The sequence below is a fragment of the Prionailurus viverrinus genome, chromosome A1 (genome assembly GCF_022837055.1).
Source record: "Prionailurus viverrinus isolate Anna chromosome A1, UM_Priviv_1.0, whole genome shotgun sequence".
In the NCBI taxonomy this organism is placed as follows: domain Eukaryota; kingdom Metazoa; phylum Chordata; class Mammalia; order Carnivora; family Felidae; genus Prionailurus; species Prionailurus viverrinus.
In genome coordinates, this window is record NC_062561.1 from 142,387,542 (window position 1) to 142,411,669 (window position 24,128).

At 38.1% G+C, this 24,128-nt stretch overlaps 1 protein-coding gene across 3 annotated transcripts in view; it reads right to left on the bottom strand.

The window, feature by feature from the left end:
* The window catches only part of WDR41 (WD repeat domain 41), a 184,153-nt gene extending 165,674 nt beyond the window's left edge, over window positions 1–18,479 (bottom strand). For all 3 annotated transcript variants that reach the window (XR_007152089.1, XR_007152087.1, XM_047858246.1), the window contains exons 1-2: window positions 18,462–18,479; window positions 8,315–8,428 (exon numbers count right to left, since the gene is read on the bottom strand). Coding sequence is in view for 1 of the 3 variants with exons in the window: in XM_047858246.1 (XP_047714202.1) it covers window positions 8,315–8,428; window positions 18,462–18,464 (117 nt within the window). In the remaining 2 variants the exon portion in view is untranslated. The remainder of the gene's footprint in view (window positions 1–8,314; window positions 8,429–18,461) is intronic.
* Between the last annotated feature and the right edge of the window lie 5,649 nt (window positions 18,480–24,128).

Consider the following 24,128-nt stretch of genomic DNA (forward strand, 5'->3'; position numbering starts at 1 on the left):
TTTTTTTCCAACGTTTATTTATTTTTGGGACAGAGAGAGAGCATGAACGGGGGAGGGGCAGAGAGAGAGGGAGACACAGAACCGGAAACAGGCTCCAGGCTCTGAGCCATCAGCCCAGAGCCTGATGCGGGGCTCGAACTCTCGGACCGCGAGATCGTGACCTGGCTGAAGTCGGACGCTCAACCGACTGCGCCACCCAGGTGCCCCGATAAGTTTGGTTTAAATGTGTTTAAAGTATCACAGGATACTGAGGTGGAGGGGGGGGGGGGGGGAACAGATTTTCCCAGTGGATTTTTTTAAGTATATAAATTTCTTTAATAATACACACACAGAACACCTGGCTGATTCAGCAGGTTAAGTGTCCAACTCTTTTTTTTTTTTTTAATTTTTTTTTTCAACGTTTATTTATTTTTGGGACAGAGAGAGACAGAGCATGAATGGGGGAGGGGCAGAGAGAGAGGGAGACACAGAATCAGAAACAGGCTCCAGGCTCTGAGCCATCAGCCCAGAGCCTGACGCGGGGCTCGAACTCACGGACCGCGAGATCGTGACCTGGCTGAAGTCGGACGCTTAACCGACTGCGCCACCCAGGCACCCCAAGTGTCCAACTCTTAATCTTGGCTCAGGTCATGATCTCCTGATTCCTGAGATCAAGCCCCATGTCGGGCTCTGCAGTGACAGCACAGTGACTCCCTCTCTCTCTGCCCCTCCCCCACTCACACACGTGCACACTTGTGCTCTCTCAAAATAAATAAATAAAACATAACATTGATTTAAAAAATAATAATATACACACATGTGAGGAAAATACACAAAAATAACAATGCTTGGTTTTTAAGTAGCATATAAATGGGTTTTTAAATACTTTTGTTCTTACTAAAGAAAAAAAACACAAACACAAAAAAAACAAAAAACAAAGAAAAAGGGCACCTGGGTGGCTCAGTCGTGAAGTATGCAACTCTTGCTCTTGGGGTCATGAGTTCAAGCCCCACACTGGGTGTAAAAAATAAACAAGTAAATACACTTTTGCTGATTTTGTATATATTTTAACTTTTAAAAAAAATGCCTATATCTAGATTCTCCAATTCCACTCCTTCCATTTTCACTTAAATGCATACCCAATTAGGCTTTTGCCCGTAGAAGACTTCAAGAAACTGCTTTTTAAGCAAATTGTGGTAAAATGTACATAACAAATTTACCATCTTAACCATTTTTAACTGTATAAATCAGTGGTATTACATATATTCACATTGTTGTACAATCATCACTACCATCCACACACAGAACTCTTTTTATCTTGTAAAACTAAAACTCAATACCCATTAAACAATAACTCCCATTCTCCCCAAAGCCCTAGCAACTATGCGCCTACTTTCCGTCTCTATGAAATTGACTACTTTAGGCATCTCATATGAGTGAAATCATTATTTGTCCTTGTGCAACTGGCTTATTTCACTTAGCATGATGTCCTCAATGTTCTCCCAAGTTGTAGCATGTATCAGAATCTCCTTCTTTTTTAAATCCAAATAATATTTCGTTGTATGTATATATAGCATTTTGTTTATTCATTCATCCATCTTTTGGCTACTGCAATTAATGCTACTATAAACATAGGTATACAAATACCTCTTCAAGTCCCGGCTTTCAATTCCATTGGGTATATATTCAGAAGAGGAACTGCTGGATCATATGGTAATACCATTTTTAATTTTTTGAGGAAACACTCTCCATCTTCCATAGCAATTGCCACAATTTACTTTCCCACCAATACCACACAAGGGTTCCAAGTTTTCCACATCCTTGCCAACACTTGCTATTTTCTGTTTTGTTTTGTTTTTTGACCGTAGCCATCCTGATGGGTCTGAGGTGATTTTGATTTGCATTTCCCTAATGATTAGTATTCTTCGTGGTTTTAATCAAAAGACACATGAGCAGGATGCCTGGGTGCCTTAGTCAGTTAAGCATCCAACTTCGGCTCACGTCATGATCTTGCAGTTTGTAGGTTCAAGCCTGGTGTTGGGTTCTGGGCTGACAGCTCAGAGCCTGGAGCCTGCTTCGGATTCTGTGTCTCCCTCTCTCTCTGCCCCTCCCCTGCTTGTGCGCTTGCGCGCTCTCTCTCTCTCTCTCTCTCTCTCAAAAATAAATAAAAACATTTTTAAAAATTTAAAACATAAAAGAACATATGAGCCAACACAAAGAGCTCCAAGTGGCCAAAGATAGAATATTTAGAGCATCAAAAAATATCTAAATACAACTGAGTAAAATACACCAAATATATAAACCTCAAGTGTAAAATGACACCTTAAAAAAAAAAAATCTCTTCCTGGCGCGTAGGTGGCTCAGCCAATTAAGCGTCTGACTCTTGATTTTGGCTCAGGTCATGATATTGCAGTTTGGTTCCTGAGACTAAACCCCACATCAGGCTCTGCGCTGATAGCATGGAGCCTGCTTGGGATTCTCTCTCCCTCTTTCTCTGCTCTCGCTTGTGCACACACTGGTGTACATACTCTCTCACTCTCAAACCAATAAACTTCTTTAAAAAGCTCTTCATTAAACACTACTGGAAATAACTAAGGCACACATTACTTATTCTGAAGATTTGCAGTTAAAATGGAAAAATTAAACATTTTTCCTTCCTTTCACATACAAAATATATTTTAGGATAATCAAATAGCTCTAGGTGATGAAATAAAGTTATTTACTAAAGAATTCTACCTAATAAACATGGAAGGAATGACAGAATGAGAAAATCATAATTTTGCAAGCCCTAGTGAAGCAAATGCTTCACACAATATTCATAAATGTATGAAACCATTAGCTAAAGTGGTGATAGGAAACTGTACAATGGAGATCGGGCTGTAACAACTTGAACCCCCTGGTTGATCATTGCATCACTGAAATGAAGACAAGCAAACACTGTGTGCTTCCTGATATGATCAAATATGAAGCATACAGCACAACCTATGAAATATTCATGCCCAAAAATGTTGGACCTAAATCTGATTAAAAGCCTCTACAGTGCACTAATATGATAGCCAGTAGCCACATGTAGCTATTTAAATTTAAAAAGTAAAATTAAAAATTCAGTTTCTCGGTCACAAGTACTCAAAAGCCGCATGTAGCCATTAGACAGCACAGGTACAGAACAACAGTGCAGATACACATTTCCATCACTGCACAAGTTTTACTGGATAATGCTGCTCTGGAGCTAAATTCTATTTACAAGAAATATGGAAGGATAAGAGGAGTAAAGGAACAAATAACATGACTCTAGAAAGAAGCAAGCAAACAAATCTAGAATGCAGGGGTTTCTACAGACCAGTTAAGTGAATGGCAGGGGGAGAAAAGAAGGGAGGAGGACACTACTACAGATTTTAAGACTTAAGATATGAAATATTCAGAAAAGGAAAATTTATACAAAAAAGCAGATCAGTGGTTTCTAGGGGCTGGAGGCAGAAGCAAGGATTGAATGTAAATGTGTTCGAAGAAATTTGGGGGGAGTGTTGAAAAGCTTGAATTGGATTATGATAATAAATAAATAAATAAATAAAACTGGATTATGATGGGGCACCTGGGTGGCTCAATCAGTTGAGCATCCAACTTCAGCTCAGGTCACGATCTCACAGTTCATGAGTTTGAGCCCCACATGAGGCTCATGCTGTCTGCGCAAAGCTCACTTCAGATCCTCTGTCCCCCTCTCTGTCCCTCCCCCATTCATGCTCTCTCTCTCAAAAATAAATAAACATTAAAAAAAAAAAAAAAAAAAAAAACAGGAGCACCTGGGTCACTCAGTTGACTAAGTGTCCAGCTTCGGCTTAGGTCATGGTCTCACAGTTTGTGAGTTTGAGCCCTGCATCAGGTTCTGGGCTGACAGCTCAGAGCCTAGAACCTGCTTCAGATTCTATGTCTACCTACCTCTCTGCCCCTCCCCTACTCATGCTCTGCCCCTCTCTCTCAAAAATAAATAAACGTTAAAAAATTTTTAAAACACACCACAAGAAACTGACTATAATGAAAAAAAAACTGGACTATGACCAACTCTTTTAAGTTCACTAAATATTACTGAATTGTTCTTTAAAAGCCAAAAGAGACAAATCTAATATGCAGAACTTTTTTGAACAAGATTCTAAGTAACTCTAAAAAGATATTTTGAAATAGTCAAAGAAATTTGATTATAGATTAGATTATACCAAAAAAATTAATTGTTGGAGGGTATGAATAGAATATTTATTCACATTTTTAAAGATACATATAGAAATATGTACAATGTCTGAGATTCACTTTAACAGACTCAGAGAAAAAAGATGAAAAAAATAATGAATAAAGCAAATGAAACAGAAATCTTAAAAATTATTAGATATGGCTGCTTTATACATGAGTTCATTGTACTATTTTTTCTATATTTGCATATGTTCGCAATTTTTTATCATTAAAAAAAATTAATGGCTACAATAATACCCTCTCATAATCAATCCTACAAACCAAATCTATGATGAAGTCTGTGACTTTCCAATATTACCGGCAACAAAGATACAAGGTGATCATTTTTAAGTAAGTTTCAATTTTAGAATTATTTTAAGTCCCCAAAGAAACACTCAATGATTACATTTAAGTCACCATCTTAAACATCAAAAAATTTTATAAGCCCACTCTGTCTGGGGGCTTTGGATGAGGTGAAGTGGCAGGAAGAACTAAATACACACATATTTTTCCCCTACTAGCTGAGCTGAATCTCTTTCATGATATACTTGACACTAAGTCATTAAATAAATCCAACAGCATTCTCAGTAACTAGCCTGTGATAAATATGCCTGGCACCAGTGCAATGTATTCAAGCCTTTTCAACAGCTTTTCCTTTGTGCACATCTGCAGGCTTTCTATGCATATCTGCATACAGAATCCACAACCACAATCTGCATTATAATTAATGTAACAGCACATTTGACCAGGTCCACAGGGTTTTGATATATAACCATTTTTGAGATCTGCTGGGAACTGAGGATGCCCTGCGGAGAAAGTATGGCTAATTTCAAATCAGGAACCAGACAAGCTCCAAGTGGTAAGACAGTTGTTTTCCGGAAACAGCTATGACATAACTGTGTGTATGTGTGTGTGTGCACAGACATGCATCTATCTCAAATCACAATGCTCTTCTCTTTTACTCCTCACCACAGTTGTCATATACCCACTCTAAATAGTCAAGGAACAGCCCCAAATGCACATACAGATCAAATTAAAAATCTTATATAAAAAGCATTCTTTGGTTACCATTGACAGAGAAAATCACTGAAATATGGATTCAACTAGGGATATATAGCAAGTACAGAAATAGTAGACCTGAACTATACATCTCACCCATTCTGTACCTTTGGTAATTAAAATCACCTTGCTCAGTTCCCCTTAACCTCATTTTTAAAAAGTTTACTTTGAAATCCCATGGCTAGGTAAGTTCTTACGTACATGTACTTCTTCAAAGGCCTTTGGGGAGTACTCACTCTCAGCTTATATTGTTCAATTCACTCTGTACTGTAGCACAGAAGTCCCATGGAATTCAGCAAGGAGCAGAGCAATCTGATTCTCTACCACCCTAGCCTAGAATGCTGTAAGTTAGCACTGTCTAATAAAACTTTCTGTAATGACACTCAACACAGTAGCCACTAATCACATGTGGGTTTTGAGCACTTAAAATGTGGCTATTGTGACTGAGGAACTGAACTTTTAATTTTATTTAACTTAAATAGGCACATGTGGCTAGTGGTTACCATATTGCAGGACGTAGCTATAAGTAACTTTCTTGTGTTTTCACACAGGTTTCATTCTCTGTGTCTCTATGTCTCTCTCTTGCTCTCATCTATAAACATACACACTCATACATCAAATCTTAGTATTTAACTGAGTGATGGGGTTATGGAATCAGATTCAAATATATTTTGAATGAATAAATATGTATTTATATTTAATAGTATTTACAACAAACAGGTAACACTAGTATCACGAAAGGTTCTAAGATAATCCTATAGACATTAAAACTACATATATGAAAACATACCCCAATATGGAAAATACACAGAGAAAGAATACAAAATATCATCTATTTTTTTGGTCACAAAAAATTAAATAGGCACATGCATGAGGATTAGAAGGTATCATAAACCAAAGAAAAATAATCAGATGGAGGAAGGAATTATAAGTGGATTTCATTCATATACATAAAGCTTTAGAAAATAAATTAAGGTTGAAGAGCAATGAAATATAAAGGTCTAAGCATAGAAATAATCTCAGAAAACTTGAATTTGGAGAACAGGTAACTATCCTACATTGGCAGCAACCTAGAGGGCTAAGGATAAGGAGACTGAAAAGAACTCAACCTGTGCACTGTCGGGGGAAGGTCTAACTAAAACTGAGAAATCTGGAATGCCTGGGTGGCTCAGTCAGTTAAGCATCCAACTTCAGCCCATGTCATGATCTCATGGTTTATGGGTTCGAGACCTGCCTTGGGTTCTCTGCTCTCAGCACAGAACCTGGATTCTCTGTCTCCCTCTCTCTCTGACCCTCCCCCACTTGCTCATGCACCCTCTCTCTCTCCCTTTCAAAAATAAACATTAATAAACAAATAAATAAAATTGAGAAATCTATGACTAAGAGAAAGAGGGAAAGAAAGTTTGTAAATGAGAGCTAATAGGTGTCAATGTTAACATTTAGTCAGTAAAAGACTTGAGGCCATTCCAAGGCTGTTAGCTGAGAGGTCAGAAAGGCTCAACATTACCCTTAAAGACAGACAACAAACTGAGGGTTGATGGAGGGAGGTGGGTGGGGGATGGGCTAGTTGGGTGATAGGTACTAAGGAAGACACTTGTTATGATAAGCACTGGGTGCTGTATGCAAGTGATGAATCACTGAATTCTACTCCTAAAACCAATATTGTACTGTATGTTAACTAACTAGAATTTAAATAAAATTTTAAAAAGAAAAAAATTAAACTAAAAGTAAAACAAACAAACAAATGCTCAACACTGCTTTCTAGGTGAGACCCATTCCTGAGATTAGCATCAATTACACTTAATTCACCTGGACAGCTTCAGTGACTGGAACAGTGATTCTCAAACTTCAAAATGAGATTCTTAAACCCCATCCCTAGAGACTGAAACATATTGATTTAAAAAAAAAAAAAAACCTGTTTTATCTGTGTGGGTTAGGAAAAATAAAGACACCCTACCCCATGCAACTTAAAATCTGTCTTCTATTTAATAAAGATGATTAAACATGTTTTTTGATAACTTGGGAAACTCTAGCATCTCTGATCATAGCCTCTTATCTTTTCATAGATTTTAGGAAAGGAAGAAAAATAAAAAAGCTGTCTTTATACATGGGAAGATATGTCAAGTAATAATAAAGGAGGTAGACTTGTTTTGTAGGACATCAAGGCTAAGACAGAGGAGGAATGGCTTCAGTGTAATATAAGAATGTATTAGAAGAGGGGTGCCTGAGTGGCTCAGTTGGTTAAGCTTCTGACTCTTGGTTTCAGCTCAAGGCATGATCTCACAGTTCATGGATTCAAGCCCCACACTGGGCTCTGCACTGAGGAGCCTGCTTGGGATTCTCTCTCTCCCTCTCTCTCTGCCCCTCCCCCTACTTGCACTCTATCTCAAAATAAATAAATAAACTTTAAAATAAAAAAAAAAAAAGAATGTATTCGAAGAAATGAGATTCCTTATCAGGTGGTGAGTTTCCTATATCTTGAAGATGTCTAAGCTGATGCTATACGACCACAAGGTCTGTAAGTTGTGTGAATGATTTGACCAGCAATAATATTAGACAACCAGTGACTTTCCTTCCTACCTTGATACAACCTACCTAGTATCTCGTGGAATTTACTACTGTTACCAAAGAAAACTCAAATATCATTTGGAAGTATTTGATGTGACATATATTTGCTTAGTTGTTCATGATGATCAGATAAGAAGTTCACATCAATAGAATTTTTTTTACTTTTACACTGCAAATTACTTGACTTCGCTTTCATTTCTCCAATACCTAAAGTAAAATATTGTATTTTTACCTTATTACCACCTCAGTATCATTTATTCAACAAATATTTCTTACCATCTAATAAGTGTCAGGTGCCACGCATTCAGGCCAGGAAATAGTTGAACTAATCATCAATACACACACAAGTTAAGAGAGAAAGTCCCATGGGTGATTCTCCCAAAACTTAGATTTCATTGTCTCAACCTATCCCTATGTTCCAGGTCAGACTTTCCTATATTATACCCAATGAAGCCTCCATTTTCCCTCTCTCCCTCACCCCATTTACCTGAGAGATGCATGGGCAGCATGTCCAGCTGTTACTTCTCCCAAGCCCTGACCCCAGTTCCAGATGTCCCTGAAGCAGCAGAAATTTGGGGCCAGGAGGATGAGGACTGCCTGTCTAGAGGAAACAACAGGATTACCATAGGGAAGGCAGAAGGAAGCTTCAAATCAGGATATTACATAGTAAAAATGGACTCTGGGGATTTCACAGCAGAAGAATAAAAAACATAGGGAAGAAAGAGATGAGGTTTGTATGGCAGCAATGGCTGGAGAGGACTACTTTAAAGCCATAAATGCCCCAAGTGACTTTGGAGCCCAGGGTGTCACCTAGGAGAAGGCAACAATACAGAAGTTGCCACTTGTGTCCTCAGAAGTTTTGAGGCGATCAATCTCTAAGGAAATCTGTAAAATCTTGGTTACTCTAGAAAAGCTGATGTTTAAAGACAGGAACTGTGGAGGGGAGGAAACTACAACTGATACTTTTATTGTTTTTCTCTTATTGTGAAATATGTCCAATGAACAAAAGAATATATATACCATTTAAAGAATAATAAAACCCACCTATGCTCCACCTTCCACATGAAGAGTATTTTTCTTTACTCCTTTTTCTCCAAATTCTGGAGCATCCATAAATAACTAAAGTGGATTTTATCTAGGGGGCCAGTTTCAGGTGTATCATTTCTTTAAACTGAAGAATGCCCCCGTGCAAATCATTCTATCTCCAACACCATTCTTACCTGCCTCCTAATGCTTAATTGTTAATTGATTAAGATAAAGACATTCTTTCTACACTAAAATCAGAGGGTTTAAAATGGATGAATTAGCATATTGCTTTAAATCTTTTCAAAGTGTAAATAGTACCAACTAATTTCCTATTGTGAATGGGGAAAGGATGTGAAGGGGAAGCTCCCGAATCTAAAAATGTCAGCGGAGAGAGGAAAGCTGAAGGCTCCTAAAATACTTCACATGCTTCACTAGTTTCCTTGGACTTGAACTATCTGCCTTCATCCATACATAAAAAGAGGCATGAGCAGAGATACTTCCTGGCCTATGTCCATGCACTCACCTGAACAGCCACTAGATAACCATTCTTTTCATTCTCTCATGTGGTCATAAACACCTGGCATTGCTTTGGCAACTGAATAAATATGGTGACACTGCCACATACTAGCTTCTAAGTAGTTGTCCAGTTGCCTTGCTAACTTCACACAAAAACTAATACCTTGAGTCCAGTCAATCCAACCAAAAGTTACTGAGTGTTTCCTATAGGAGAATATGTCTGGGTTGTCTATTTTCTTTCTAATATTTCCTTTTCAGTTAAATTCATGGACTAAACATACTTTACTGGATAATACAAAAACCCCATGGCACTAATGACTGTAGCACAGGGATGAGGATTTTTTTGCAAAGCCATGTTTTCAATGGAAAGTTAAATTCCTGCATATTCCAAACTTCCTTTCCTACTCTGTAAAATAATTCTAATGCAGTCCCAATCCCTTGCCTGCATCTTATTACAAGGAGGCAAGGGAAGTTGTTGGTGGCAGGAACTCTTCAGCAGAACACTGATGTTATCTGCTTACCTTTTCACCCCCTTAACACAATGCTAACTTAACTCAGAATCAGATCAACTCCTCCCAAATAAAAGAAAATTATCTTCAAAAGAAAGATTAGACAAATAGCAGCCTAGGCCTCTGGTTAACAGGTATTTTTAAACTGACTACCCCACACTGGTCAACCATACAGTTATAGCATTATTAGATTTGGTCAGCATTGGGAAAGAACATCAGGTAACCCATGAGGAAATACAAGTTCATAGCTGCTAAGTGACTGGACTGAGATCATAGTTAAGCTAACAGCTGATCAAGGATTACAACTATGATTTCCAAACTCTGCTGCATATCTTCATGGTCCTCAACTACAGCAGAATAGGGGCAAGGATTGTTCTTCTAAAACTAAAAGGGAAAAAAACATAGCTTCTTGAGAAGCAGTGATCTCCTAACTCAGGCTATCCAAAGCAACCCCTACCCGAACCTCAAGGTCCTACTTTGGAGTTTGTATGCCTAAAGAGAGAATTCTCATCGTAACTCTTCAAATCTGAGATGTCAGATGGCATACAATCAGTTCTCAGAGAAGCCACTAGGCTTCAAATGAAAATGAAGCTCTTAAGTCTTCCAACAGGGAAATCTAAGACAGCAGATTTCCTAACAAGCATGTACTCCTCCCTCTATCGTGAGAAACAATCCAGTCACTGGAGTCTCTAAGAGTGGCATATTAACTCTTTCAAGATACCAGGGCATCATTTACTAAATTACCTTTGAGAACACACTACATGGTAGTCCAGTTCTTTGGAAAAGGTAATTAGCCTCCCGCGGGTGACTAGTTTACTCCAAGTGAGCACTGTGCTCACCATAGGATGAGAATGGTTTCTTTTTGTGAGAATGAAAATACTATTTTGCTTGTTATCAGGAGTGATTTATTTTTCATCTTAATAATCATATAAGCCTTGGGGGGGAGGAGCCAAGATGGCGGAAGAGCATGGAAGTTTTGTTTGCATCTCACGTCCAAGAAATCTAGCCAGATCAACACTAAACCATCCTACACACCTAGAAAACTGAGCTGAGGATTAACACAACAATCTGCACAACGTGAACCACAACTCAGCAGGTATGGCAGCACAAAGAAGTGAACTGGAAGAGAGAGGCCACAAGAGAGAGGAGCTGGTTTTGCTTGCGGAGAGAGGATGGATGGGGGGAGAGTATGGGAAAAGCACCCCCCCCCAAAAAAAATCCATGTGGAGAGAAAATGGAAAAGTGGAAACAGCTGCAGGGACTGAACTAAAAAGGGAGAAAGGAGAGGGTTTAAATTCCATTAAGACTCTATAAACACGGGGAGCACAGAGTCTGAAACTCCGCAGCTCAGTACCTGGCAGTGCTCTGGTGGGAAGGGCAAATCCCCAGGAGCAGAGTGAGGTCTGGAGAGCCTCGGGCCACACAGGGAGAGGTGGTTCCTCTGCAGGAAGGAGATTGGTAAAGGCTGTGCAGCCACCCAGTCCCAGCAGACTCCAGAGAACAACCACATTTGGTGGTGCTGGAACAAGGTTGTTAAGTGTGAAGCCTGGTGCCAGATGCATGTTGTGATTTTCCATAATCCCTGAAATACTGCTACTACACAATTGTGCAACATTTTTCTGGGGCAGGCTGGCACCCAGCCACAGTCTCTGGGCATCGGCAGCAGCACAGTCCCACGAATGTTCCTGGACATGGCCGGCACCCAGCCATTGCTTGGATTAGACCCTCAGAGGGTCTGAGTGGGTCAAAGCCGCAGTCCCTCAAAGTGAGCAGTCGCATCTGAGATAAAACTCAGGAGGGAGATACCACCTGGCAGCCTAGCTTGGTCACAGACAGTGTAAAAGCGGGGAATGGATGCAAGCTGGAGACAAAGGACGGGTGTGCAGTTGCTGATTGGGGAGAACAGAGTTCCCAAACTAGAGACTGGTAGCTGGGTGACACCATTTTCACTGCTCCCACGCATGCGCATACACACTTAGAAGTGCCAAAACAATCCACCCCAGAAAGCTAAGCAGCAGCATCTACTGGAGAATGGAGCCATTATACTAAGTTCTGCCCAAGTGGGCCAATTTCGCTCTTCAGGAACACCACAAGTCTCTCTGCCTGCTTAGTTTATGGACTATAAAGTGCGTCACAGTTTGACCTCTGCAGAAAAACGGTGTAATTTCAATCGTATTTCAGTCTGTTCGCTGGTCCATCTATTCAATTTTAATTTTTTTCTTTTCATTTCTTTTCTTTTTCTTAAATACAGAAAGAGAAAAAAATTATTTTTATTTTCAATTTTTATTAAAAATATTTTTCTTTAATGTTTTTCTACTGTATTTTTTACTTTTTTGTAAATTTTTCAAATTCTATTTTCTTCCATCGTTTCATTTTATTCTATTTCATTGTATTCGTTTTTTCAAATTCTCAAACCTTTTTTTTTCCCCTTTTTTCTCTAATCTATCAAGCTCCTTTCAACAACCAGACCAAAACACACCTAGGATCTAGCATCATTTATTTGATGTGTGTGTGTGTTGTTTTTAATTTTTTAATTTTATTTTTTTTACCTTTTTAATTCCCTTTCTTCCTTCAAGATGAGAAAATGAAGGAATTCACCCCAAAAGAAAGAGCAAGAAGAAATGACAGCCAGGGACTTAATCAACACATATACAAGCAAGATGTCTGAACCAGAATTTAGAATCACGATAAGAATACTAGCTGGGGTCAAAAAAACATTAGAATCCCTTTCTGTGGAGATAAAAGAACTAAAAGCTAGTCAGAATGAAATAAAAAAAAAAATGCTATAACTGAGCTGCAGTCTTGAATGGATGCCACGGTGGCAAAGATGGATGAGGCAGAGCAGCGAATCAGCAATATAGAGGACAAACTTATGGAGAATAATGAAGCAGAAAAAAAGAGGGAGACTAAGGCAAAAGAGCACAATTTAAGAATTATATCAGTAACTCATTAAAAAGGAACATCAAAATCATGGGGGAGGGGTCCCAGAAAATGAAGAGAGAAAAAAAGGTAGATGGGTTATGTGAGCAAATCATAGTGTAAAACTTTCCTAACCTGGAGAAAGACACAGACATCAAAATCCAGGAAGCACAGAGGACTCCCATTAGGTTCAACAAAAACCGACTATCAACAAGGCATATCATAGTCAAATTCACAAAATACTCAGGCAAGGAAAGAATCATGAAAGCAACAAGGGGAAAAAAGTCCTTAAGCTACAAGGAAAGACAGACCAGGTTTGCAGCAGACCTATCCACAGAAACTTGGCAGGCCAGAAAGGAGTGGCAGGATATAGTCAATGTGCTGAATCAGAAAAATATGCAGCCAAGAATTCTTTATCCAGCAAGGTTGTCATTCAAAATAGAAGGAGAGATAAAAAGTTTCCCAGACAAACAAAAATTAAAGGAGTTTGTGATCACTAAACCAGGCCTGAAAGAAATTTTAAGGGGGACTCTCTGAGGGGAGAAAAGATGGAGCAGGGGTGGGGGAGACCAAAAGCAACAAAGACTAGAAAGGACCGAAGAACACCACCAGAAACTCCAACTCTACAAGAAACATAATGGCAATAAATTCATATCTTTCAGTACTCACTGTAAATGTCAACGGACTCAATGCTCCAATCAAAAGACACAGGGTAACAGAATGGATAAGAAAACAAGATCCATCTATACGCTACTTACAAGAGACACACTTTAGACCCAAATACACCTTCAGATTGAAAGTAAGGGGATGGAGAACCATCTATCATGCTAATGGTCGACAAAAAAAAAGCCACAGTAGCCATACTTATATCAAACAATCTAGACTTTAAAATAAAGACTGTAACAGGAGATGAATAAGGGCATTTTATCATAATTAAGGGGTCTATACACCAAGAAGACCTAACAATTACAAACATTTATGCTCCAAATATGAAAGCACCCAAATATATAAATTAATCACAAACATAAAAAAACTCATTGATAATAATACCATAATAGTATGGAACTTCAACACCCCTTTTACAACAATGGACAGATCATCTAAACAGAAAATTAATGAGGAAACAATGGTTTTGAATGACACACTGGACCAGGTGGACTTAAAAGATATATTCAGAACATTACAACCTAAAGCAGCAGAATATACATTCTTCTCCAGTACACATGGAACATTCTCCAGAATAGACCACATACTGGGACACAAATCAGCCCTCAACAAGTACAAAAAGTTCGAGATCATACCATGCCTATTTTCAGACCACAATGCTATGAAACTTGAAATCAAGCACAAGAAAAATTTTGGAAAGATAATGAATACTTGGTGACTCAAGAACATCCTACTCGGGGCGCCTGGGTGGCGCAGTCGGTTAAGCGTCCGACTTCAGCCAGGTCACGATCTCGCGGTCCGTGAGTTCGAGCCCCGCGTCGGGCTCTGGGCTGATGGCTCAGAGCCTGGAGCCTGTTTCCGATTCTGTGTCTCCCTCTCTCTCTGCCCCTCGCCCGTTCATGCTCTGTCTCTCTCTGTCCCAAAAATAAATAAACGTTGAAAAAAAAAATTAAAAAAAAAAAAAAAGAACATCCTACTAAAGAATGAATGGGCTAATGAGGAAGTTAAAGAGGAAATTAAAAACTAAATGGAAGCCAACGAAAATGATAACACCACAGCCCAAAACCTCTGGGACGCAGCAAAAGGCAGTCATAAGAAGGAAGTAGATAGCAATCCAGGCCTTCCTAAAGAAGGAAGAAAGGTCTCAGATACACAACCTAACCTTACACCTTAAAGATCTGGAAAAAGAACGGCAAATAAAACCCCAAACCAACAGAAGACAGAAAATAATAAAGATTAGAGCAGAAATCAATACTATCAAAACCAAAAAAACCCAGTAGAACAGATCAATGAAACCAGAAAAGCTGATTCTTTGAAAGAATTAACAAAATTGATAAACCCCTAGCCAGTCTGATCCAAAAGAAAAAGGAAAGGACCCAAATAAATAAAATCAAGAATGAAAGAGGAGAGATCGCAACCAACACAGCAGAAATAAAAACAATAATAAGAGAATATTACGAGCAATTATATGCCAATAAAATGGGCAATCTGGAAGAAATGGACAAATTCCTAAAGACATATATACTACCAAAACTGAAACAGGAAGGAAGAAATAGAAAATGTGAACAGACCCATAACCAGTAAAGAAATCAAATTAGTACTCAAAAATCTCCCAAAAAACAAGAGTCCAGGCCAGATGGCTTTCCAGGGGAATTCTACCAAACATTTAAGGAAGAGTTAAACCTATTCTCTTGAAGCTGTTCCAAAAAATTGAAATGGAAGGAAAACTCCCAAACTCTTTCTATGAAGCCAGCATTACCTTGATTCCAAAACAAGACAGAGACCCCATTAAAAAGGAGAACTATAGACCAATTTCCCTGATGAACATGGATGCAAAAATCCTCAACAAGATATTAGCCAACCAGATCCAACAGTACATTAAAAAAATTATTCATAACCAAGTTGGACTTATACCTGGGATGCAGGGCTGGTTCAATATCCGCAAAACAAGTAACGTCATTCATCACATCAATAAAAGAAAAAACAAGAACCACCGATCCTCTCAATAGACGCAGAGAAAGCATTTGACAAAATACAGTATCCTGTCTTGATAAAAACCCTCAAGAAAGTAGGGATAGAAGGAGCATACCTCGAGATCATAAAAGCCATATATAAAAGACTCAAAGCTAATATCATCTTCAATGCGGAAAAAATAAGAGCTTTCCTCCTAAGGTCAGGAACAAGACAGGGATGTCCACTCTCAGCACTGTTATTCAACAGAGCACTGGAAGTCTTAGCCTCAGCAATCAGACAACACAAAGAAATAAAAGGCATCCAAATTGGCCAGGAGGAGATCAAATTTTCCCTCTTCACAGATAACATGATACTCTATATGCAAAACCCAAAAGATTCTACCAAAAAACTGCTAGAATTGATCCATGAATTCAGCAAAGTGGCAGGATATAAAATCATGCACAGAAATCGGTTGCATTCCTATATACCAACAATGAATAACAGAAAGAGAAATTAAGGAATCGATCCCATTTACAATTGCACCAAAAACCATAAAATATCTAGGAATAAATCTAACCAAAGAAGTGAAAAAATCTATACACTGAAAACTATAGAAAGCTTATGAAAGAAATGGAAGACGACACACAAAAAAATGGAAAAATATTCCATGCTTCTGGAATATTTGTTCTGGAAGAATAAATATTGTTAAAATGTCAATACTACCCAAAGCAATCTACACATTCAATGCAATCCCTATCAAAATAACACCAGCCTTCTTCACAGAGGTAGAACAAATAATCCTAAAATTTGTATGGAACCAGAAAAGACCCTGAATAGCCAAAGCAATCTTGAAAAAGAAAACCAAAGCAGGAGGCATCACAATCCCGGACTTCAAACTGTATTACAAAGCAGTAATAATCAAGACAGTATGGTACTGACACAAAAACAGACACTCAGATCCATGGAACAGAACAGAGAACCCAGAAATGGACCCCCAAATGTATGGCCAACTAATCTTTGACAAAGCAGGAAAGAATATCCAATGGAATAAAGACAGTCACTTCAGCAAGTGGTGCTGGGAAAACTGGACAGCGACATGCAGAAGAATGAACCTGGACCACTGTCTTATACCATACACAAAAATAAACTCAAAATGGATGAAAGACCTAAATGTAAGACAGGAAGCCATCAAAATCATCAAGGAGAAAGCAGGCAAAAACCTCTTTGATCTTGGCTGCAGCAACTTCTTACTCACCACGTCTCCAGAGGTGAGGAAAACAAAAGCAAAAATGAACTATTGGGACCTCATCAAAATAAAAGGCTTCTGCACAGTGAAGGAAACAATCAGTAAAACTAAAAGGCAACCCACAGAATGGGAGAAGATATTTGCAAATGACCTATCAGATACAGGGTTCGTATCCAATATCTATAAAGAACTTATCAAACTCAACATCCAAAAAACAAACAATCTAGTGAAGAAATGGGCAAAAGACATGAATAGACACGTCTCCAAAGAAGACATCCAGATGGCCAACAGACACATGAAAAAATGCTCCACATCACTCATCATCAGGGAAATACAAATCAAAACTACAATGAGATACACCACTTCACACCGGTCAGAATGGCTAACATTAATAACTCAGGCAACAACAGATGTTGGCCAGGATGCGGAGAAAGAGGATCTCTTTTGCATTGTTGGTGGGAACACAAGCTGGTGCAGCCACTCTGGAAAACAGCATGGAGGTTCCTCAAAAAACTAAAAATAGAACTACCCTACAACACAAGCAATTGCACTACTAGGTATTTATCCAAGGGATACAGATATGCCGTTTCAAAGGGGCACATGCACTCCAATGTTTATAGCAGCACTATCAACAATAGCCAAAGTATGGAAAGAGTCCAAGTGTCTATTGATGGATGAATGGATAAATAAGATGTGATGTGTGTATACACACACACACACACACACACACACACACACACATAATGGAGTATTACTCGGCAATCAAAAAGAATGAAATTTTTCATTTGCAACTACGTGGATGGAACTAGAGGGTATTATGCTAAGTGAAATTAGTCAGAGAAAGACAAATATCATATGACTTCACTCATATGAGGACTTTAAGAAAAAAACAGATGAACATAAGGGAAGGGAAACAAAAATAATATAAAAACAGGCAGGGGGACAAAACATAAAAGACTCTTAAATATGGAGAACAAACAGAGCGTTACTAGAGGGGCTGGGGGGGGATGGGCTATATGGGTAAAGGGCATTAAGGAATCTATTCCTGAAATCATTGTTGCACTATATGCTAACTTGGATGTAAATTTTAAAAAATATAAATTAAATAAAAATACAAAAAATAAAATAAAAATAATTATACATGCCTTTTAATATATGGTATTTTAAAAATTGGTAACCACTCCCCTAGGTGATAACAGGCAAAGAGCAAGTGCAATAAGCTGGGAGCTTTAACAATGACCTGTCTAACCTAAATTCAACTTAATAAACATTTATTGAGTACCTACTATTTGCCAGAGTTAATGCTAGCTATTGGGGAATTACATTGCTACAATTTATCCATTTGGGGAATATCTGTGATACTATAACAACACTATATGAGATTATAAATGGCTACTAATGTGGGTATGGCAGATGGTCCACCATCACTTGTCCTGGTCATTAGAGACCTAAATCTGATCAATGACTCCAAATTTAAGAGGGTAATAGAGAACTTGGTAATGATAGAGATAAATATTCCACACCTACTTTACTGATCTGAAAATAAGGCCCACAAGGAAAGGACAAAAAAATTCCAGTAAAGTGGAGAAGAGAATCCTCCAGGGTGACAGTGCTATCCTATGAGGCCCAGTTCCTTCAGGAAGCCTTGTTGAGGAATTCTAGCCCCAATGATCTCTTGCTTCTTTGAATTCCCAGTGCATTTATTATACAGATAAGAGAATTTAACACTTGATCAAACCATTAAAAACAGCTTGTGTACAACACTTTTTGCACTGTATATTAACTAAAATTTGTCTCACCATCTAGATATAGGTTCTTCAAGAGCTTGGGCATCATCTATTTCTCTGGCACCCCCATCTCCACAGCCTTGCCAATAAGCAAAAAAAAAGTAGTTATTGACTAATAAACTATGAAAAACATGTTAAATAAGGGAACTAAGGGTATTTATGACAGAGAAAATAAGACTGCAGAGGTATTTTCTACTCACTGAATATCCATGTGCTCCCCCATACTGGCCAGCTCTCTTGCAATTAGAAGAAGCTACATAACTAGTTCTTACTTATTGGAATATTAGCAGGAGTTTCCAGGTCAAACCATTAGAGCCAATTCACAGCCTTTCAGTTCTCTCCTTTCCTTCCCAAAAGACAATGGAAACCCCATAATGAGGTGGCCAAACCACAAAATGGAAAAAAAAAAAAGCTTGCTATCACTGAGTCTCCACATGAAGGGGAGCTGTCCTGGGGAATCACTTCACTTATAGTGGAATTTTTGTAAGCAAGAAATAGACCTGGATTGTTTAAAGCCAGAAAAAGAAGGTTTATGTGGTACCATACCATATCCTAGTCTTATACTGATTAATAAAAGACTAAAAATAAAAATCATTTCAGTACTAAGATATGTGATGGAAAGTCTTAACAAGGCAAGACTACAGAAGGAAGAACAGGAAGCAGACTAGTCTCAATGAAATGAAGGACTTCCAGGTGCTTGAGCCAATACTAGAGATGTGTCTTGTGATGAGTCAGAATCTGCAAGTCCACTTGCCGTGAAATGAAAACGGGACAACTATGGTCAGGGAATTTGAATGCGGTGACTTCAAATATCGCTTTAAGTGCTAAGATTTTATGATTCTATGGTTGACAGTGAAGGACAGAAAAATGAGAAACAGCTTATCCTGAGTTAATGAATATTTAATATTATATATTAAGTAAAATAAAAAGATCCTCTTATAAAATCTTGCATGGAAAGACAAGAAACCTATCTGTAGCACCAAAGGATTCAAGGATGCTCTCCCTTGTGGATAGAGTCAAACCATCACCTCTCCCTTACAATGCCACCAATCCCCCTCAAAGTACTCTCAGAGCTGGCTCCCAAGTTTCTTGTTACATCAGCCCAGAGCTCATGTCACAAGAAGACAATTCCACTGATAAAGATTCCCCACACAAATAAAGAGCCTTCTCAGTGGCATGGTAGAACAATCTTGAATTCATTTCTAAAAAGCAGGTAAAGATCAAGAGGAAAGGCGTTTTCTAGACTCCTGAAACCATGTTTAATTTTTTTTTATTTTAGAGAGAGAGAGCTAACATGAGCAGGGGAGATGGAGAGAGAGAGAGAGAGAGAGAGAGAGAGAGAGAGAGAGAGAGAGAATCTCAAGTGGGCTCCATACTCAGCATGGGGCTCAATCCCACAACCCTGGGATCATGACCTGAGCTGAAATCAAGAGTTGGATACTCAACCGACTGAGCCACCCAAAACCATGCTTAATTTTAATGCAGCTATCATGTCCCATCAAAAATCATCTGTCCTGCAGTGCTTGGGTAGCCTAGTCAGTTGAGTGTCCTACTCTTGATTTTGGCAAGGTCATGATCTCAGAGTCCTGAGATCAAGCCCTGAACTGAGCATTGAGCCTGCTACCTGGGATATTCTCTCTCTCTCTCTCTCTCTCTCTCTCTCTCTCTCTGCCTCTTTCCTGTGCTCACTCGCTCTCTCTCAAAAAAAAAAAAAAAAATGGGGGCACGTGGCTGGCTTAGTCGGTTAAGTGTCCAGCTTCGGCTTAGGTCATGATCTTGCAGTATGTGAGTTCAAGCACTGCATCAGGATCTGGTGCTGACAGCTCAGAGCCTGGAGCCTGCTTTAGATTCCGAGTCTCCCTCTCTCTCTGCCCCTGCCCCACTAGCACTCTGTCTCTCTCTTGCACAAATAAAATAAAATAAAATAAAATAAAATAAAATAAAATACAAAGCATCAAAAAAATTTTAAAAATCATCTGTCCTGTTAAATAACAGGGGGGGATTATTAAACTTCTAAGTAAAGGAAGTGGTTTCGTTTCTTCCCTGAAAGTATTTTAAGAATAAAAACAGTATCTATTTGTCACATATACAATGGTATTGCTGAACGACGACCTGAAGACCTGACTTAAAAATGATCTCTGCCACTTATTAGATATGTGGTAATGAGCAATTTATTTAGCCTCTGAGTTTCAATTTCTTCATCTATAAAATAGGGATTATAATATCTACTTCATAAAGGTGCCATGATGATTAAAATGAGATAATGTGCCCTGGATATTGAAAAACAGGGCTCAAATGTAAGGTACTAGAGGGAAAATAAGAAACACCATCTGAAAATATTATTTCTGAAATCACTATTGGGAGTACCTCATAGTCAGACTAAGCATGTAATAATTAGTAAAAACAAGGGCAGCAAAAACAGAAACCAGTTCAGCATCACTGAACTCATTCAGAATATTGCAATTATAAAATCTAGAAAGAACTTATTTTAATGTCAGTATACCTACGTTTTGTTTTATAATTTATAATTTTTATTTTTTTAATTTCTTAGGAATCACATGTAATCTTTTCAGTGTTAAGGGTTTCTAGAGCTTTTAATCTGACCTTGTTTGAGTTTATCTTTAAAAGATTCAGTAATGGCTGTGAGCAAAAGCATATAAAGCCCTGTGACATTTCAATGAAAGATATAAAGAACATACAGTATATATGTCATGAAGGTTAATTATCTATTCTTGGTACTTGTGAATTACTTCAACTAGGAACTAAAAGGGATTGTGGCAGCATGAGCAACTGCAACAAGTCGCAAATCCAACTCAGCTTTAAAGATGGAAACTTGGATAGATGTGATATTTGATTATGTGGACACAAGATGCAGCTTAACTGCACAAGCAACTAATTATACCTGCTTAAAGACTATTATGATATTGTCAAAATCAAGAGAGGGCCTCTTTGTATCTCATCCCTAAAATTCCTTAAAAGTATTTTCTAATAATTCTTATAAAATCATGCCTTTTTTTGATAGAGCACAAGCAGAAAAGCGAAAGGCATTGTTCTGTTTCTCTCTGTAATGACCACATGCTAAATAGGCCATGGTTCCTGTACCAAAAGCTCTGCACTGATGAGAGCGCAGAGAGTCAGGCAGGGGGTGCCCCCCTTTGTTGCTGCTTTCATTTTTAAAATGAATCATAATTTCTGCATTGGATACGAGGATGGGTTTACAGCTATTAGCCATCATATTAATAATTTAGAAAATACATGCCCAATCACTTGTGTTCTTTCAATTCCCTATGAACACAGCTGCAACCCACATTAGAAGCGAGGGTGAATGGATATTTTTCAGATGAGATATTTGGGCTGAATTATTAGGGTAGCCTGTACTACAAAATTACTAATAAACATTGCTTCTGGCTCAATTTAGCCTGAACTCAGTGAACCTAGTCAATGGTGACAAATCAAAAATTCTGAAATGCCCAATGAATGAATCTAACTAATCAAGGAACCCTGTAGGAAGTGGATGCCAGGATTAATGAGCCAGCAGTCTCACCATGCCATGCTGTTATTTCTTCACATAAATGCCGTTAGATGAGATTACCTTTATGTCATGAAAAGGAGAAAAGGAAGGTTACATTCCTTCAACTGACAAGTTAACTACTGCCATTACTAGAAGACACATCTTTGTGGGCTAAGTTTTCTCTTGATCCTAAAAAGTACAGTGTAGAGTCCACAACACAAATGAGAAACATTTTCATTTTCAGATGAAGCAGTCATTGAGGAAATCAAACATAAATTGCTCCAAAGTTAGAATTTCTTCCGTATTCTCCATTTCTACCTACCTTGATTTACCCAAATTGCTCTGCATCCTATTTTGTATCCAGTACCTAATATCACCTTTAGAAGTTGAAGTCCTATATCCTATTTCTGCCACCATCAGCAAAAGGTAAACTAAGTGCAACACCATTACCATGTCATCATGTTCTACCACATATATTTATTTAGTACCAATCTTGAGGAGAAAATTACACAAGGATGAATATGTGTAATCAAATAAATCAATCACATAGTTACATCATAATAAACTTTGACTCTTTCTAGCCAGCATGTGGTGACGGTATTCAATGCCAAATAGGCCCCTCGGCAAAAAGTATAATTCATTAGAGGTAGGATATCCAGCATGTTGTACTATCTACCTTGTCTTCTAATAGTATTCACCTTTATTGTCTTTTTTCCCTTATTGAATGTAATTATTTATTATTATAACTTTAACAGTTTGGAGACACAATTGCTGCTGACAAAGAGTAAAAAATAAGGATTATTCTGTAGTTGGGTTTTTTTTCCTCCCTCAAAATGTAGAAATCTTTCAGACTTGTGACTGAGATTCTCATTCTCTGCTTTTTATCTTTGCTAAACTGTCAACTTTAATTTTTTTTTTCAACGTTTATTTATTTTTGGGACAGAGAGAGACAGAGCATGAACGGGGGAGGGGCAGAGAGAGAGGGAGACACAGAATCGGAAACAGGCTCCAGGCTCTGAGCCATCAGCCCAGAGCCCGACGCAGGGCTCGAACTCACGGACTGCGAGATCGTGACCTGGCTGAAGTCCGACGCTCAACTGACTGCGCCACCCAGGCGCCCCTAAACTGTCAACTTTAACAACCTAGGCCAGGTTGTCTTCCCTTATGCTAATGCCATATATGACATTAAAATGCTCAGGATTCTTAATACAAAAATCTATTGCTATAGAAACAAATATTATTCTAAAGTCAGGTCAAGTGAAAAACTCTGTACACTTTCATTATAATATTGATAAATAACCATTATATTATGAAATATAAGTATCTTTGAGAGCATCTATCACTTGAGTTGATTTGTAACTTCTCATCAGTGTTCTGAGTTGGCCCATTTTTTTCAAATGAAAGATTTCCCTTGCCTTTGAGAAATACAATTTTTAAAGATTCCATTTAGCATCCTTTATTGCATTCCTACATCATAAAGTTATGCTTTATAGCAGCATAAAAAAGCTGTAAAATTAGCATCCTTGTAAACAACCTTCCATGCTCACTGGTAAAGCAATCTGTAATTTGTAGTGATCTCTTAAATGTGACTTGAGATTACAGTAGCTACGAATTCAAATTTTTCTTAAAAAAAGCACTAGTTAATTCAAGGGAATATGATGAAATGTAAAAACAAGAAAAAGTATTTTTCATCTACAGATATTTTAGAAATGATTATTATGCTGCTAAATTCTAGAATGCTAACATTCAGAAATGTTCCATTTGTATATGAAATCCCAAATGAGAATGTTTTTATCTTAATATTTTAACCTTATATTAAAAAATACCCTTTAGAAAATGTAAAATTCAAATATTCTGTGAACACACTCACCAATTTTACCTCTAATTAAATTCCTAAGGTAACATGAAGACACGATTTTTCTCGATCATAGAAAATCATGTATTTTTGTCCTTGCCTTTGAGGAGATTCTATTGTGCTCTCAGTTGAGTAACAATTACAACAGGTCCTAAAATTCGTATGTAGTCCAGTGGTACAGTCTTTTTAGGGTTTACACACTATGGCAACCAAATGAGAAACCTTCCCAGGGGATTGGGTGCACTCTCAATGCCCATAATGACCCTTAAAGTTTAAACCACAAGATCAATTTTGATTAGTCTTCCAAAGAATG